This window comes from Mastacembelus armatus, chromosome 10 (assembly GCF_900324485.2).
Source record: "Mastacembelus armatus chromosome 10, fMasArm1.2, whole genome shotgun sequence".
Classification (NCBI taxonomy): Eukaryota; Metazoa; Chordata; class Actinopteri; order Synbranchiformes; family Mastacembelidae; genus Mastacembelus; species Mastacembelus armatus.
Window position 1 is genome coordinate 19,476,902 of NC_046642.1, and position 19,801 is coordinate 19,496,702.

Here is a 19,801-nt window from a genome sequence, read left to right on the forward strand (position 1 = left end):
CTTCAATTGTGTGTTACAATGGGTGTCATGGATTTTACCAAGCTGAGCATGAGTGACTTAATTTTTTTGTTGTTATAATTGATAATGGGTAAGGTTTTCCTGCAGTCAAATGAAAGACAGACATGATGTAGTAAAAATGATCCAACTGCAGTGAACATCTAGAAGAATCACACAACTGATGATACTATGGGTGTGGCTCCATTACAGGTTAACACAAGCTGTCTGGCTTTAATACCCTCACTCTATTTGTTACGGTGATTAACAAATGCATACATTTTAAAACACAAGAACCTGTGTCTTACCCTTATGCAGATACTGTCCATATAACTGACTGGTTATCCTTTTCTCCTCCTTTTCAATACTAAAGAGACAACTTGCATTTTGAATCAATTACAGCAAAAACCCTCAGAAAAGCCCACTCAGCAATTTCCCATAGAGTTATAAATAGAGTAGAGAAAGAGAGAGGGAGGTGGGAGACACTTGGAGCAGAAGCAGCCCTATGCTGGCAGAGCTTTTACTGTATATCATTTCTTTTCTCTTTTTGCTTTTCTCTCACTCTCTGTTTCTCATTTCACCTCTTTTCTCCACCCTTTTTTATCTGCCTCTGCTTGCTTTCCCTGTTTCTGGTAACTGTACTGTTATTTCAGCTCTGAGAATGAGCATAGAGGGAAAAAAAGTCAGAACACCTTTTGTTCCAACCATCTGAATGAATGTAAAACCTGTGATTCATTTAATTATATTCATTATAGAAAGGCTTATCAAATTTAAGAGAGAAAAAACAGACAACCATGGATGTTATTTTCAGGCATCAATAGTAGCCATGGCATTTCTAGATTAGATTAAAATAACTTTATTGATCCACAAGTGGAAATTTGGCATTTTCAGCCTAAAGCTGGGAATACAGGAACTAGTATTCTCTGGTGGCTGTCAGACTGGAGTTTACTAACAAATTCAGATTAATTTGAATCAGAGATATCAACAGCTTTACAGAGAAAAGACAGATTGAAAGGACCCTGTCAACAGCTTGCCAGAGGGAATGTTTGCATGCACTGTCCTCCACTTCAACCTACAGACTCCACTTGGCTGTGTAGCATCACTTTCCCCTTTAGGAGAGAGGAGACTGTATGTTTCTAAAGAAAAGGGGCTTGCAAAAAGCAACTCAGATTTCAGGATATTACCAATGACAGCTGCCTGACAGTGTCATGCAGTGCACTGATTTGCTGCTGTTGCGCAGATTCAGGAGTGTCTTTATGTGTGTGTGCGTGTGTGTGTGTGTGAGAGAGAGAGAGAGAGAGAGAGAGAGAGAGAGTGTGAGAGTGGGGATCTACATACTGTATCTCTGAAATGTACAAGCAGTGCAGACAGTCTACAGACAGCAGTCTTATTTACATCCTGTTATCCATTGGCCCCAACAGACAGGTCAACAAAGGATGACAAAACTGAGAAGCTACAGTAACTCTCTGCAAACTGCTGGCTGGTCTGCTGCTGTTTGCTGTAGTTTCTTTAAATACACAGTGTGTCCGTATGTAGCACAATCATAAACAGAAGGTTGTACAGTCCTGCAAATTTTGTAACCCTAAATGACTATATACACAGCTCTTAATGTCTATTTGTACCATCCTGATTTATCCTTCAGCAATGGCCAGAAGGTACATTAGATAAGAAACAGAGAGAACGGCACAGAGTGAGTTGAAAGGAAAAGCATGGGATATCACAAGGACAGACAGAGAGATGGAAATGAAAAAAACTTGGAAGCAAAGAGTGCAGATCTGGAACAGTCGCCCAAGGATCTAAGGATGGATTTCTAGAAGATAGATCCTATTGTACAGAAAGCATAACGAAAAAGCCCTTGATCATGCATGACCATACACACCATCTGTTATCTGCGCCGTCAGGGGAAGTGTTTGTTACACATCTACAAAATGACCCAGTATGTAGGGCTGGTGGAACTAAAAGATTACAACCTCCACTTTAGAAAATATACATTTCACTTGATGGAAGACAAGAACTTTTTAGCTTTTTTCATAGCTCAGAGGTTTGGTGGCAAACACTGCGCTGTGCTGAAAGTCATACTGTACCATTTAAAGGGAAACTGTACCGATACCTGCTAATATGAAACCATTTCCCACCACTACTACACTAGCAGCTGCAAATTCTCACTAGGGTTTAAATGTTATATCACTTCGCAAATGTGCTGGAAAATACTGACATTTTCACTAAATTGACCTATTTATTATATGATGCTTTATGGTACTGTGTCTGTATTGTCCTGTACCTTTTGACGTTTACATATGAATAATTGATCTTTTCACTTTTCCTTTGTAATTACACAGTGATTCATCTAATATTCATTTTTTTGTACATACTCTTCTTAACGCCAGTCTAGGTCTTCTCTTGGGGAAGACATCCTCCCACTCACAGGAAGTGATGCATTATATGTTTACAGTTTATTTCAAATAATTATAACCAGAGGAACACAAAAGTAGCATGAGCAGTAAATTATTTTAACTGCTCTTGGTCTGTATTGGCAGAAATAGCTTAAGCATCACTACTACTAATATTCTCAGATCCAGCTTGCTATCAAATAGCTCATCCTGCCTCTCTACTGAGACAACACAAAACATGGTAACACAAACAGTCACAGAGAAAAAGAGAAAAACATGGAAGAAGACATTTGATGGGCGAATGTCTAAACATGTTTGTGTCTAAAAAAATACACATAGGCTGCTCTGAACAGCAATTCTACTTTCTTGTCATAAAGAAAAAGCTGAAAATAAACAGCAAGAAATTGATATAGTCTGTTGTGTATTTGGTAGCTTTGTAGAATTATGTTTCTGCAGCATCAGAGGGAGACAATTTTAAACCAGATGGGCAATGCATTAAATATATTTGATATTAAATATGTATTAATAACATTAAATTCTGATTGTGCACGAATAATCAATGCTGCATAACTTGTTGCAGACACTGTCAGTAACACACTGTCCGGCGGTCAAGGCTTCTGCTTCACCTCTGACAAACAGTTAGCTATGTAGCCAGCTTCCTCATGACCCCGTGCACGTTGTTAACTTTGCAAGTCAGGAAGAAATAAAAATAAATCTACTTCCAACAGTCCAGTAGTAAACTGGCTGCACTATATGTAGATCTTTCAGTGTTAACTGTCTACTTATCAGTATCTTCAGATTATCAGTTTAATTTCTATTATTTACCTTGGGACCACCTTTATGGTCATTATAGTAATTTTAATTTTCTGGTAAACTATCATCTGCATGTTACAGTTAAAGCTATTAGGAATTACCAATATTGTTATTATGGCTGCTAAGCATCTAGCATAGCTGCTAACAGGGGCAAGCAATATATTTTGTAAAATATCTGTGACCCGCTTTACCCTAAAACTGTGCTGCCTCAGAAATAATTGAATAAGTTGAACAGTAAAAATTCAGGGCAGTCTGCATCATTGTATTTTTTAAACAATTAAAATATGTCTTCTGTCCTCTTTGTCTCACTGAGTGCCCTCAGCATATATGGTGTTTTATGGTCGCATGCCAACAGAGTGGGTGACAGCAGAGACAGCGGCTAATACGCCACATCAGCAGGTCGTCCTGCTCAGCTTTTCATGCCAGCATAGTTCGTGTGATCAACACTGTGCTTGGAAATATTTTAAATACATGGTAAGCATCCGAGAACATAAAAACTGGGTGGAAAATGCTTGGAAATAAATACTGACCATAAGAGCATCACCCTGCATCGTTACTCAAAACCAAACAGAAAACTTCACCATCGACCCTTGTGATGAAAATGCTAATCGTTTCCATTGGATTCTATTAGCATATTGCTAAGAAGTGGAAAAAATACTTGATCAGTTTTGGTGAAATTACATCTAGAATAGTTACAACTTAAAAAAAATGATTTAAAATCAGATTTTATTGACACCAATATAGTGCACTGAAATGTAAATATTATATAGTATATATAATAATGTCTTTATTTAATTTGAATACCCCTCACAATTTGCCCACCTCTTTATAACTTTCTCTTACTGTTGCTGTATTTTCATTGTAAACTGAAGTGACCTTCCTGGTCCACTTAACAAATTTTGAATGCACTTGGACATTTCAGAGTCACAATCTTAAGCCAGCCTCCTCAAGATGCATAAAACCCTTTTTAACAGTGGCAACTGAATGTAAATAACTTGCCCTTTAGACACGGTGCATGGCTAGGTGGGCTGCTGTAGGTGTGTTTATGATGGAGAATTCACAACCAGGGAACAGAAGACAAGCTGGTGCAGTGACCAGCAAACACAGTCTCTAAGAACACAGAGACAAAGAGAGGCAGACAGAGGGAGAGATGGAGGGAGGAGAGACAGGGGGGAGTGACTACGCACTGATGACTGAGGGGATGGGGGCTGACTGAGCAACCAACTTACTTGCAAGACAGCTGATTAATACCATGTATGAAGTAACAGTCTCCTCCGTTGACGCAGTAGGCCTTCTCTGAGTCGTTGCAGCGCCTTGCGTGACTCACACCTGGAGATGGGGTGGTGGTGGTCACTACAAGGAGGACAGACGGACAGGAAGCAGACAGAGGAAAAAGTTGTCATCTCTTTGCTAAAATAAAAAGGTGTTTAGGTTTTACTGCAACCTAATACTAGATATTATGAAACACCATGCTACAGACCGTTGGGATTTCTGTAGTGATCTTCAAACACATTAGTGTGACAAATCTATCTACTTTTTTGGGAGCCCTCAGTCAGTTTGCTTGCTGCAGCTCTCCAGCTTACAGCTACTGGTTTGGTAAGTGCAAAGAGCCAGGTTCAGCTGGATACAGTTTAGTTTGCCAGTATACTCCTATCCTCTTCCTTCATAACTTGAAATTATTTAGATGTATTTACAAGTAACAATAATTTTGTTTTATCTTATTGCAGTTTTGTAACTGCTTTCGCTTTCTTGCCTTGGTTCTCTCTGCACACATTCCCACAGCTTTGAAAATAGTGACACAACACAGTTTGACAAATTCAGTTTATAACTGGATTTTTAGATTGCTGCATGTTAGATATTAAACAGTGTTTATATTAAACATGTGCCTCTACTCTATGGTGCTCTATTCATGTCATTCTTAACTTATTTATTCGTAAAAAAGCTCCATATGTGTTGTCAAGTCTTTGCAGAAAGGTGAAACTGTGAAATGTAACAGTTATCACGTCTCATAAAGGACAGGGCAATCAAATTTTAGTAGCCAGTGCGGGAGAAGATATCCATTGATCTTAGGATATGGACAGAGAACCCCAGTATAGAGCTTCAGCCTTTAAGAAAGAAAGATGAAAGAAACCATGAAAAAAGAAATTCACGAAAGGACAAAACAAGGGAATTTATATTGGTGTAACATAACAGAAGTTATCTTATAATTTTCATCGCTAATTTTTGGCAGTCAAACTACATTAGCAGTCAAATGTTTGATAATTCAGCTGAATGGGAAAGCTTGTCCAGATGTCTGAGTGGTAGTGTATGTAAGACATGCAGACAGTTAGATGTGTTGTCGCTCACAGATCTGCACGCTGATTATACTTGTAGCGTTTTCTTGTCCTAGTGAGTTTTCAGCCACACAGGTATAGTTGCCAGAGTCTTCCACACGAACACGACTGATCTGCACCTTTGAGTTTTTCCTTTAGTGAAGAGAGAAACAGAGATGGAGGAAGACAGAGAGGTTGATACAGAGAAGAGGAAAAGACAATGTCAGTTATCGTTATTGCAAACAAGCAGCAGACTCATCTTTGGCTGGACAAGAAATGTCATTTTTATTTCCAGCCAAGATAAGCAAGAAACCACTGATTGTTTTATACAAATGTTTATACCAAATTTATATATACCAAATATACCAAAACCAATGGCCAGCAAAGCTATTGTACAAGTACTAGGTTTGGGTCAGAAACAGGCCTACCCTTTACAGGATTACAGAAATTAATCACAGGCAATGGCAGTGATTTGATACAGTACAGTAACATAAAAAACACACACTCAAACCACATCTGAAAGGACCGAAGATACTTAAATGTTGAATGTATCTGTGAACTATGTTGCTAAGGGACAGAATAAAGACAGTTTTCACAGTGCACTGTAAAGGATAAGTGTGGATTTTTTTCAAGTCTATCTCAATACAAGGCTCTATAAACAGTACACTGAAAGAAACACATCCTGTCCCCATAAGATACTATAAGAAATGTGGTACAAAATCCACAATCCATGTATATTAGAAAAATGCATTGTAAAGTTCAACTAGAGCTAATATGAGGCTTCAGTAGTTTTTGAATAGATTCATCCGGTAGCTATTGTCAATATTTTGTCAACAATCCTATCTTCCTCTAAGGAACAGTGTCCAGGGAAAGAAAAATTGTGAACTTCATGCTAAAAAGAAGCAGCTTTGTAAAACACTAGGACTGAGACTGAGACTGGGACAAGTCACCCTGCTAAACCCTTATATTAGTTTTGACTGAGCTTTACAAAACCAATGACATTTCACGACTTTTTTGCATCCTGCTATTGTATTAAGTTAGACTTTTGTATTCTTTTAATGTGGATGTTGATAAAACCTTGCCAATATATAAACTTTACATTTTTAATGTATCAAATATTGTAAAATCAGTATTGCAATGCCAGTGGAACCATCTATGTCTCATGGACCGTCTAACCATCTAAGTATTTCATAATTTTTTGGCAATACACAGCTTTTCAACACGACATCAACACTTGGCAACATCAGCATTTCATGACAAACATAAGAATATCTGACTCTGGTTTATTAGTTGCTAACTTTGTCAGCGTTTTGGTGTTGGGCATGTACACACAGTATGTTTTTAGAGCTCTTGTGCTGAAAACAGCTGCCTGCTGCAGCTGAAAACACCTTTGTGAGAGAAGTATGAATGAACCAAAACAGTAAAGGTGCAGACTGTAAAACCAAAACAACAAGCTAAAAGCTGCTAACATATTCAGAGGGGCTGAGTGGATGATATATGAGTCATTCATAGAAAAACATGACAATGCAGCTTCAACTTGCAGGTTTAGTTTTTTTTTTCACCAGCATTCAAAGTAGGGGTATAAAGTTGAGTTGCCCAGTGGCACCAAAATAGCGCTGCGTGGTGAGAACCACTGCAGTATGTACAGAATGTGTGAGGAAACAGTCGTCTGTCTGGGTTTTGAACAGTTTTGTGGTCCATGCGAGCGTGGAGTGTGAATATTAAGGATAATATCCAGTCTGACTCACTTGTTGGTCTTTATTTTAAGGTCTCTGCCTTTCTGAAGCTCATGTCCGTCTTTGTACCAGCGGAAAGAAGGGCTAGGATTCCCTGACGCCTCGCATTTCAAGTTCAGCTTGTCCCCTTCCATCAGAGGCTGGTCTCTCATCAGCCGCAGCTTAGGAGCAGAAGCTGGACAGAGACGGAGACACAGAGTGGGGAGTGAAAGTAAGAGAAAGAGAAGAAAAAGGAGGGGAGAGAGAAAAGCTTGCATTATTGAAATCAACTACAGATAATGAATTCATCTATCCATTGTCCATCTCCAATTGTGTGAGTGTGTATGTGTCACTGAGTATATGTGCACATTTATGTGTGTGGCCAATGAAAGTCTGCTAGTGCTGGTTTGGGTGTCGGGGTGAAAATTCTGAGGCAACAGGTCAGAGTTCTCATGAGAAATGGCTAAAGAAAGGACGAAAATCAATGACAGTTAACACATGCACGCGCGCGCGCACACACACACACACACACACACACCCACACACACACACACACACACACACACACACACACAGGTAAACTTTGGTATGGTCTGAATCCTGAAAAACAAAGACAAACTGAAAGCTCATAGGAAAAAATCTTGCCTCTCTGCAGTAGATTTTTTCACTTTGGAGCAATCTGTGTGTGTGTGTGTGTGTGTGAATGCTTCATCAGTCTCAGGAGAGTTTCACTCTCTCTCTTCTCTCCTTAAAAACTACAACAGACTGCATCACTGACACCAGCGCCGGCAATACACGCACACAGAAGCTAAAGCAAAGAGACAACTCAGCAACATCTAGTACCATTTACACACACAGCCAATAAAACACGGAGCGTACATTTTTACACAGATGTCTGTGTGGAAAATATGGGCCCAACACACACATGGGCCTGTACACACATACTGACACGCCAACACACACATACAGTGTTGTAGTGATAGGACATGCTTGATCAACTGCATGGCAACTGTTATACGGGCCCACAGCTCTTCACAGCACTGCTGCATCTTCCATTTACTCCTCATATACAGTATGTGCAGCAGATATTACTATATAGATCTTGAGTTTGATATATTTATATAAGACACTGCAGGGCAGTGTCCCTGAATGTGTCTTGTAAATCTTGCAAATTACATACAACATATCGAATACTATGTGATACTTATCCCGTACAAACCTCATAACTCCAGTTTTTGTTCTTTCAGTTTTGCTCCAGAAACTAACCGTCATCTTTTTCATCATACAAAATGTGCAAAACAGCACATATTGGAACCAAATCTATGTCACTAAAGGTGCAACTATTGTTAGGTGAACAGGAAGAGTTGGTTTATTAAGATAAACAGCTTGTGGTGCTAATTTTCCAGTGAATTTCCATTAAACTGCAACAAGACGAAGTAATTAAAGTGCCAGTCAAACATCAAACTATACAAAAATGTAGAAAACATGATGGACACATGGCGTTTCTGTTTGCTTTATGTATTAATTGGAGGAACATTAGTGACATATTCTCCTTATCAATCCACACACATCTGACTAACTCTGCTATTTTCTATCTGTTCAATGTAAACTGAAGTGACATTTAAGTCACATGATTTATGTACATCGTGATTTATTCGCTAAATTCACTAATTCCAATAAACGTCGACAAATTTGCTTTTATTGATTCAGCAACTCATTTATTGTATTTCTTTTCAATTTCAGGCATTTCCCTCAAGTTTTTCTTTTTATACACAAATCTGAAATGAGCTAGAAAAAACAGTGGATGGCAAACAACCTATAGGTTGAGATTTCACAGCGAGTCATGATTATGATTAATGGTTAAGTACTACACTCATCTCTGATTGTTCGGTTTTTACATTACCTTGTGTCATTTTACTCGACAATTTTGCCAGCAGTGAAAAAAAAAACATTTAGTAAACAGATATGAGGATGACATGGTACAAAAGTCTCTGTCCAAACATGAACTGATGACATGATTCACATCTTAGTGCACTGTACCAATAAACAGGTCCTAGACCTCTGAATTACTGTCCACACTTAAAACAATTAGGGGAAAAACCTGCTCTTCCATTGCTAGTTAGATCAGTTAGCTGGTTAGCAGCTAATATTAATGGTCTCATTGCAGGCTAGTCACCGTTCGTCAGTGTGGCGTTTGGCAGTGTGTGAGTAAATAATTACACTATATTGTAAGATAGTGCAAATTAAGAAAAGTATTTTCTTTTTTTTTTTTTTTACCCAATACAAGTGTTTGTAGTAGCTTGCTGGTTTTGTAATATTAATGTAGCAATGCTAATAATGCAGTTAGCTGTATTGCCAGCATGTTTATATAGTATATGTCTCAGCTGTTAACCCTGTTAAACAGTGCTGTTGTGTACTGAATAATGCCTATATTACGCTTTGATAAAATAGTCAGTTATAATTAATATAATATTTTGACATAGTTTTAAATTAATGTTACTGCTACTATATAAATAAAATGCCTGCTCCCAGTTCTAAACACTATGTAGTATATTGTATATCTACTCTTAATGTGATCAATAGCGATTGCTTTTATTTAAGGAGTATTAGTGATAGAATGTACTAATTGTAATTGTTGTATTCTGTGTCTGCAGACCACACACACACTCAAACATACACACACGTACACTCTCATCCATACAGCCCAGTCTGTTCTTCCAGACACTACAAATTCTGCAAATAAACTGGTGAAGAAAAATTCTTCATCTATGTCTCTCAGATGCAACCTGAACCTCCTAGTTTCTGCTACACCCTTAAAGTATCCCCCAAACAGCTTGCCGTTATGTAACTAGGATTTAGTCTTGTCACAGACTCGACACACTGTTGATGTATAGTTCTCAAGAAGAGCACTGTCACTGTTACACACTATATTTTTGAAATAATTTGGCTGATCGTTTGGTATTGTCTTAAATGAGGCTCCAGCTGCCAAGACTCTGTGTTTAATCATGAGGGGACTTTGTCTGGACTGACACTACAGTAGTGCTGACTGACGAAAGAGTGTTTCACTCTACAGATACAAAACAGTATCTGTAGGATGATATTAGACAATTGGCTATCGGCTGGCACTGTAGCGTCCAGGTCAGGGTTTGTTCAGGCACTTGTGCAGGCGGCCAGTTTCTACAGACCACGTGAAGTAATCTGAACTGAAACATTGCTTGAATGTATGTCTGTTTTAACAGTTAATCTATTAAACAGACGTGTTTGTTAAATACAAGTATCCCACAGAAGTGAGTCCACCCCTCACATTTTTGTAAATAGTTTATCGTATCTTTTCATGTGACAACACTGAAGAAATGACACTTTGCTACAATGTAAAGTAGTGAGTGTACAGCTTGTATAACAGTATAAATTTGCTGTCCCCTCAAAATAACTCAACACAGCCATTAATGTCTAACCCGCTGGCAACAAAAGTGAGTACACCCCTGAGTGAAAATGTCCAAATTGGGCCCAAAGTGTCAATATTTTGTGTGACCACCATTATTTTCCAGCACTGCCATGACCCTCTTGGGCATGGAGTTCACCAGAGCTTCACAGGTTGCCACTGGAATCCTCTTCCACTCCTCCATGATGACATCACAGACCTGGTGGATGTTAGAGACCTTGCACTCCTCCACCTTTCATTTTTGAGGATGCCCCACAGATGCTCAATAGGGTTTAGGTCTGGAGAGATGCTTGGCCAGTCCATCACCTTTACCCTCAGCTTCTTTAGCAAGGCAGTGGTCATCTTGGAGGAGTGTTTGGGGTCGTTATCATGCTGGAATACTGCCCTGTGGCCCAGTCGCCGAAGGGAGGGGATCATGCTCTGCTTCAGTATGTCACAGTACATGTTGGCATTCATGGTTCCCTCAATGAACTGTAGCTCCCCAGTGCCGACAGCACTCATGCAGCCCCAGACCATGACACTCCCACCACCATGCTTGACTGTAGGCAAGACACACTTGTCTTTGTAGTCCTCACCTGGTTGCCGCCAGACACGCTTGACACCATCTGAACCAAATAAGTTTATCTTGGTCTAATCAGACCACAGGACACGGTTCCAGTAATCCATGTCCTTAGTCTGCTTGTCTTCAGCAAACAGTTTGCAGGCTTTCTTGTGCATCATCTTTAGAAGAGGCTTCCTTCTGGGACAACAGCCATGCAGACCAATTTGATGCAGTGTGCGGGGTATGGTCTGAGCACTGACAGGCTGACCTCCCCACCCCTTGAACCTCTGCAGCAATGCTGGCAGCACTCATACGTCTATTTCCCAAAGACAACCTCTGGATATGACGCTGAGCACGTGCACTCAACTTCTTTGGTCGACCATGGCGAGGCCTGTTCTGAGTGGAACCTGTCCTGTTAAACCGCTGTATGGTCTTGGCCACCGTGCTGCAGCTCAGTTTCTGGGTTTCACACAGAGCAATTTCTCTCAGTTTCCTCTGAGAGTTCTTTGCCATGAGGTGCCATGTTGAACTTCCAGTGACCAGTATGAGAGACTGAGAGCAATAACACCAAATCTAACACACCTGCTCCCCATTCACACCTGAGACCTTGTAACACTGAGTCACATGACACCGGGGAGGGAAAATGGCTAATTGGGCCCAATTTGCACATTTACACTTAGGGGTGTACTCACTTTTGTTGCCAGCGGTTTAGACATTAATGGCTGTGTGTTGAGTTATTTTGAGGAGACCTCAAATTTACACTGTTATACAAGCTGTACACTCACTACTTTACATTGTAGCAAAGTGTCATTTCTTCAGTGTTGTCACATGAAAAGATATAATATATTATTTACAAACATGTGTATCATCTAACATACAGTATCTCACTTCTGTGTGATACTGTATGTTAAATAGTTTCTTTCCTACAATTAAGAAAACTGGCCATGCATATCGGCCCCAAATAATCAGCATTGATTATCGGCCATCGGCTGAACTGGATTTTGAAAATCTGCATCAGCCATTGAAAAACCCATATCGGTCGACCTTTAATTTTATATTGCATTAATGTGTCAGTATTGTGTTTACAGCTTTTTTTGTTGTCCCACGTGGCCAAAACTTATTGAACCTTCCTGTCTAGTTTTATGATTTCATTTCTTACCCCTAGTTCATAGGCTTGTGTCATGCTGACCACTGACTGCATCACTATGAATATCTGACACTGCATGAAAATCAGAGCAGCCATTCAGAACAACTAGAAACACTTTTGTATGCTTATGTGGTCACACAATAAGTCGCACAAACAGCTTCTTTTTGTCCATAAACCTTATACTCCTGTGACCTGCTACATTAGGTGGACGGGAGCAGAGACACATGGAAACTCACATGCTTAATGCGTCTCTGAAATCCTGGATGGTGGGTCGTATCCATAATGAATCCTCCATGGCATTAATACCTTATACAGTATACACTACATCATAGTGCTAGCTGGAAGTTATTGCAGGAAATATTTTGTGTGACTCACATATAAAAAAGGAGGAGTTATCAGGAGCCTTTATTAGTTTGGTAAAAATGCATAAAGTCAGACCTCACCAGTCTGCTGTCTTTATCCTGGTCCTGATAAATTGTTTTTTAAAGGACAATGAGCAGCCTACTTGCAGTTTTCATCCTGCGTTATCCTTTGGATATTTTACATGAGACAATGAGGAAATCAGAGGAGCTGTAATCCAATAACCAATGTACCATGTGTAGCGAAGAGATGAGATTTCATTGTAGGAGGGGCAACTTTAGGCTTATTCGAGCAGTACGGATTTGACTTTTAGACTCACAGTGACAAAATAGCCCTGAGGATAATAATCTTTGTTTGTATTTCATTTTTCAAAAGCTTACAAAAGTTACAGAGGCCTACATAGTCAGTAAAGACAGTAGAAATAATCAACTGTGACCTGTGACCTTGTGACCAAATGAAAGAAAGACAATATAGCAAGAGGAAACAAATAATACAGCAGAATCAAGTATGTACATTACAAAAATCCTGCCTATTCTTTCAGACAAATGCTTTCACATCTGTGGTAAAACACCCATGGTTTCAAAGTCTGAATGAGTCAAACTACACTCTACACAAACTACAGTTGTTAGGATATTTGTATAATTTCTCTGTGGCAAGGCAGCATAGAAAAATAAAACAACTGACAGCACGATAGCTGTGACTTCTCTGAAACCAGGGAGTCCATTAAAAATATGTGTGGGAGAAATGGAGTTAGGTGTTAAAATGAAATTTAGGTTCAAACAGGCTGGCATTTTTTTCTAAAGCTTGGCAAAATGCACATACAAGTAGGAGATTAAGACAAACAACCTCACACACTCACACTCACTCCTATGGGCAATTTAGAGTCACCAATCAACCTGACATACATGTTTTTGGACTGTGGGAGGAAACCAGAGTACCTGGAGAAAACCCACACAAGCACAGGGAGAACATGCAAACTCCACACAGAAAGGCCCCTGATGGGTTTCAAACCAGGAACCTTCATGCTGTGAGGCAACAGTGCTAACCAGTAATCCACCAGCCAGTGCTGCCCTATAATTTTCCTTAGAGGAACCAAATCCTCACTAACTCTCATCAGTTTGTGATAATCAGCAGATTTTGTGCTAAAGTATTGAAATGTAATTTTATTCAGTACTGTGGACTTAGCTGAGAATTCCCAAACAAACTCCTCATACTAAGCAGCAGGATTTTGTGTCAACGTTTTAATGCTGACCAAGACTTAAACTCTGCTTCACCTTAACCAGGATTTTTTAGGACAGACTCAGGATGTGAACTTCAGTCTCTGGTCTCTGGTGTCAGATTAATGTGCTTTGTATGCGAAGCCCCCATACCTCCCTACAACCTCTGAGCAGTACAGGAACATGGCATTTCCTGGAAAAAGCATTACCAGTGAAGATAATCCACACATCAGATTAGTAGTATGTAAACATAATTTTATAGTATTAGGAAGAGTCATAGCCTTTTCAGTTTCTTTCATGTATGTTTGTTCTTTGCATGTCTAACACAGTGACTCCAGAAAGAGCTAAAACCTGACATGTGCTGTATGTTTTATGTAGTGGAAATATTTCCTGTGACTAAACCGCTGCCTAGCTGCATTTTTCATAAAACAAGTAAAAACCTTTTACCAATTGGAAGGAAAATCCCATTTGTTTCCAATGCACATTCACTTAACTAAAAACCCACTGGCCAAGTAAGCGAAATAATTTCTGCTACTATTCAAGAATCCTTGAATACTTGAAACAAGATGATTAATTTGCCCTACTGGCACATATTCTTTCTTGTTTTAAGAATAATAAGACTTGTAGACTGTATTTTTAAGATGGGCTCTACAGTAGCAGCTGCACTTTACAACCACGCAGACACAACTGACGTGAAACTGTCAGGCTCTAATGCAGGTGAGAGTTGAAATGAGTAGTAAAAGGAACCCTGAAACAGCTGTGAGTGGTGAACCTGGTCACCAGTGAGCTCATCTAGCTCTGGGACACTGTTCAGGCAACATGGAGGTTTTGTCAGCCTGGGAAGGTTAGCTGAAAACCATTAAGAAATTACCCTTCATGGATGTGACATCCACATTTCATGGGTACAACAGTGTCGGATTGATTGGATCAAATCCCTTCTCCAATTTCAACTCGTTTTAAGGATCTGACATAATTCTCCTTGTCACTTTGGGTATTCAATCATCCTCATTAGTTTGTCATTTATAACATTTGATATATCGAAATTGTGTGTTATTGTGTGGCTACAGTGTATAGTCACAGATCTTGCCTGCTGTATCAATAGACTCTTTTCCAATGCTCATGTGCATTAACTTTAAATTTAATTCAAATGATGATGATTGATCAGTACAGACAAAATTCTTATGATTTTCACAGGTTTAAGAAACTGTAAAACATATAAGCAACTTATCTGCTCAGTCGACCGATGCTGCTTGACGTTCCACAGCCACATCACAAATGCTGAGCAGGTGGATTTCACTGTGAAGGGTTCTTAATTAAGTCCTAAAACCACTTTCTCGATGCCAGAAGCATGTGAGCACCTATAGCGGACATTGTGGAGTCAACGGAGCTGCTAAAGCGGATGTTGTGGAGTTGATGTTTTAAATAAGTAAATCCATTGATATTTCCATCCTACCACACTGACTGACCTTCATCTTCACTACATTAATTACATTTAAACGCATCTATGGTTGTTACTGGCTACTCTTACTACTAACTACTTATTACTTTCACTACAAAACTACCTGAATTTCCCTTTGGAAATAACATCAGTACAACCCTTTTCCATATTACACAAATTTACATTTTGTATTACAATCTAACATTGACCTTAAAATTGTGGTAAAATCCAAAAGGAAGACTATTTAAATCCATCTTTATATGTTTTTACCTGTAAAATTATTAGCAAATATACTGGAAAACATCCAAGCCGTAACTGCTTTGGGCCCCTTTAAAACCTCTTCTAAGATCTCACAAAAAAGCCTTTGTTGGCAGCACTACTTCATATCAAGTATGGAATAAAAAACTGTAAAGAAATAAATTAAAAATGTATTGTTTTAATGTTGTATTGTGATTTAGTTTGATATGGAAAACCTGCACATTAATATTCAGTCAAAAAAAAAAAAACGGCAAGAAAAAGAGAGAATCTGAACATGTGCACAAACTTAATTAGGGTGGATTCACACATCCCACACAGCACAGGCACCAAGCAAGCCATAACAAGTCTAATTCTGCAGCTGCAATTTACACAGAGACACAAAGACTTTCCATGGCACTATGAATGTGTGTGAATTTGTGAGAATGCATACATGACAGCATGTGACTCACACATGTGTATGTGGGCTTTTTATTGTTTGCACCGGTTTGATTCTCTCTGTCTATAAATGTGTATTGTATGTGTGCATGTATACAGTGTAAGTTGCTGTTGCCTTCTGTATCTGAGGAACTGAGTGATGGGAGAAGTCCTTAGTGAGAGCACAGAGGGGTGGGGGTAGTGGATGGGCAGGTGGGTGTGGGGGGCAGGGGCACACAGATGGACTGCATCTTCTGGCCAATAGCCTCTGATCAGCATGCTCCACCAGCCAATCACTTGTGACCAGTGCTCCTCATCCATCAAGAGGTCCTTCTTTCAAGGTCAGCTGACGCTCCCTCCCTCCTCTCCTCCCTCACTGGCTCTCTCTGTCCAGCAAAGCAGTCATCAACAAAATTGAACTAATTTCTTGCTAAGCATGATCCAATAACAGAGAATGATATGTAAGCCAAACCAATTAGGTGTGTTTACAGACAGGTATGGCACCCTGAGAAGGCATGGCCAGCAACATGCCTGCACACATGGGCTGAATGTGTGTGACAGTCAGCTGACTAGTGAAGCAGTGAGCGAAGAAGACTAGTACATTCATAAAATGTCCAAAGACATGTGGAGAAGAAACCAGTGTGTGTGTGTCACAACAGAGGAGTCTGCAAACACACTGTATGTATTACATTCATTGTATATGCGCATGTGTGTGTGTGTGTGTGTGCATGTGTGTGTTCATGTATAAAAGACAGAAGCTCCTATCTGATTCTGTGATCAGTGTGATTTCTGCAGCACACAGCTGTCACCATGGAAACCAGGGAGGGAGCAGGAGATAGAGAAGATGTAAGGCAGAAAGAAAAGGGGGAAATAAGACTGAAAAATACTAGGGGAGGAGAGTATGTGTGTCTGTGAGAGAGAAGGAGGGAGAGAGGAAAAGAATAAAAAGGTGAAGGAGAGACAGAGACCAGTATTGGCTGTTGAACGATAGCAGCCACAACAGGCCTTCATGCAGTATCACCCAAGCTAACCTCTGCACAGCAGCGATACCAAGCCCAGGGCAGCCCTTTGTGTCTGTGTTTGTGTTTTGCAACTGGAGAACATTTACCAGTGTGTGATGTGTGTGCTTGCCTGTTACTCCCAATCTGAATGTGAATGTGAGTGGATGTGTGTGATGACTTATGACTGTCAATAAGTCACTCCCTTTTTTCTGTTTCTGTTTTTGTAGTTTAACACACACACACACGCACACACACAGACACACACACACACACACGCACACACACACACAGAAACATACACAAACACACTACCTTGACCTTGTCTCATTGTTGGTATTCATCTATTGAATGTGGTGCTATCTATTTAGTTATAAATACAATCTACAAATTCAAGAGAAATCTGATTTTTTTTAAAAACACACACATAGAGGCTGTCTTCTGCTCCGGATGTATAGTCAAGCTTTTGTAAGAGAGAGAGAAAAGGGATTGGGTGTGAGAAAGCCAGGGAGAAGGTTTGACTGAGAGAAGTGAAGAATTAGGGGGAGGACAGAAATACAGAGAAACACCATGAGAGGAAGTGAAGAAATGTATTTGTGTCGGTGATGGTTTACGTTAGATGCTGATAGATAGATAGATAGATAGATAGATAGATAGATAGATAGATAGATAGATAGATAGATAGATAGATAGATAGATAGATAGATAGATAGATGTGCAGAGTTGGTAATGAATAGTTAATGAAGGGCTTGCGGGCATGACGGTGGGGAAAAGCTATTCTCTGATGCTCCTTTCTTCTCTTCTTTTTCTTTCTCAGGGCTGGGAGTTGTGTGCAAGTCATTCTGCTCCCCACCTGTCCTCCATTCATCTTTTTTCTTTCCCCTCTTTTCTGCACCCCCTCAACATTTTCTATCTTTCTCTCTGTTGATCCATCTTCACTCCTCTCTCACCTCTACCCCCTTTCCTGTTCTCTTGTGCCCCCCCATCTCTTTTCCTCCACCCCTCGCCCATCTATTTCTCACCTTTCATCTCTCACATCACCCCCCCCCCCACACACACACACACACGCAACAAGGGCACACACCATTAACTATAGGCTGCTAAAGCAGACTAAGTGATACAATTCACCTGATAAGGGAATTGAAGCCTTGATCACATCCATCCTCATGAGCAGTTACAGATTCTATACAAGAAAGATGTCCTGCTGGGATGTTGTTAGACAGTACCCTACTGCAGCTTTGAAAGTCAAAATAGAGTGAGCCATAACTCTTGTGGCTTACTACATGGTTCCGTCCTTGATCCTATTTATATGGACGTTTTCTGGCTTGCATGGCAATTTGCCCATGCAATTTGAAACTACATTTTGCAATTGGCAATTCAGCGTGCAAAGTGGCAGTTCAATATGCAATTCACTTTGAATTATTTTGATTAAAATTGTAAAAGAAAACAGTATCAATTGCATGTTATATTGCCATGTGTTTCTGGGCTTGTTATTCAATTTGTAATGCATTTTTGCAATTGGGAATTCAATGTAAAAAGTGGCAATGCAATATTCAATTCTCTTTGAATTATTCATTCATCCATCCATCCATCCATTATCTATACCTGCTTATTCTTATATAGGGTCACAGGGATCTGCTGGAGCCTATCCCAGCTCTCTTTGGGTGAAAGGCAGGAGTACACTTTGAATTATTTTGATTAAATGTTAAATGGAAACAGAAAGAATTGCATGTCATATTGCCATGAGTTTTGGGGCTCTTTATTCAAATGTGGCACTGAAACAGCTGAAACTGTCACCATGCTCTTTTAGTGTATCAAAAATCAATCTGCAATTCAAACTTTCACTCACTCATCAGGTCAGGTGCCTGCATCTGCTATGATCCACCCCTACTCTGCCTCTGATTGGCTAAACAGTAAGCTTGACCAATCAAGCCAACAAATCCCAGGCCATGAGAAGATAAGTGAATCCTTCCACCTTTGTTTAAGAATAGTAATGTTAACAGTATGGCTAAGTCGGCAGCAGCAGCTCTACTGATCGGCTGCAGTAGCTGAACTGATCGGCAGCAGTAGCTCTTTACGAACAGTAAAAAACTATAACATTACACCTCCATCTCCAGAGTCAAAGGACTGTCAGCTGCTAGCAGACTTGCTCATGAAGTGAGTTAGACTGTCAGTAGGCTAAATAATTAACATTAATATTTTAGATACAGTTATGTTGTCTCTGGGACAGTGTGCACGCACACACACACACGCACACCCACCCATTACTCCCATTGTTCTGCGAGTGACTCTAATTCCTCCCTCGGTAACCCAACAAATATGTAGCTGAGACAACTAGTCATTAGCATCTCTGGGGTTGCTAATAGCATTCCTGGGCAAACAGTGCTAGTCCAACCCGTCCAACTCATGAGCATAATATTACTTTTTTAGGCTAAATAAGTAACATTTTAATGTAAGGTATTGTTAATTAGCTAATGCATATCTAACGGTAATGCCACAGCCAGTTTTACCTGCTGAGTCAGTTACATATTCAATGGGTTACTGGGGTAGGAATGTGAGTCGCCCGCGGAGGAATTTGGAGTTACCATTGGGTTAACGAGATTGGCGAGTGGGTAGTCAGCTTGTCATTTACCACTGCCAGCATTTCAGTGACCAGTGAATGCCGAGCTGTTTCCAGGCCAGCCGGGAGATGTAATCCTTCCAGCATGTCCAGGGTTTTCCCCGAGGTCTCCTCCCGGTGGGACATGCCTGGACCATCTCCC

At 39.9% G+C, this 19,801-nt stretch overlaps 1 protein-coding gene across 1 annotated transcript in view; it reads right to left on the bottom strand.

Annotated features, from left to right (window-relative positions):
* nrg2b (neuregulin 2b) overlaps nt 1-19,801 on the bottom strand; it is a 56,614-nt gene that overhangs the window by 17,050 nt on the left and 19,763 nt on the right. The window contains exons 2-4 of the mRNA XM_026330457.1: nt 7,258-7,420; nt 5,544-5,662; nt 4,427-4,550 (exon numbers count right to left, since the gene is read on the bottom strand). Coding sequence (XP_026186242.1) covers nt 4,427-4,550; nt 5,544-5,662; nt 7,258-7,420 — 406 coding nt within the window. The remainder of the gene's footprint in view (nt 1-4,426; nt 4,551-5,543; nt 5,663-7,257; nt 7,421-19,801) is intronic.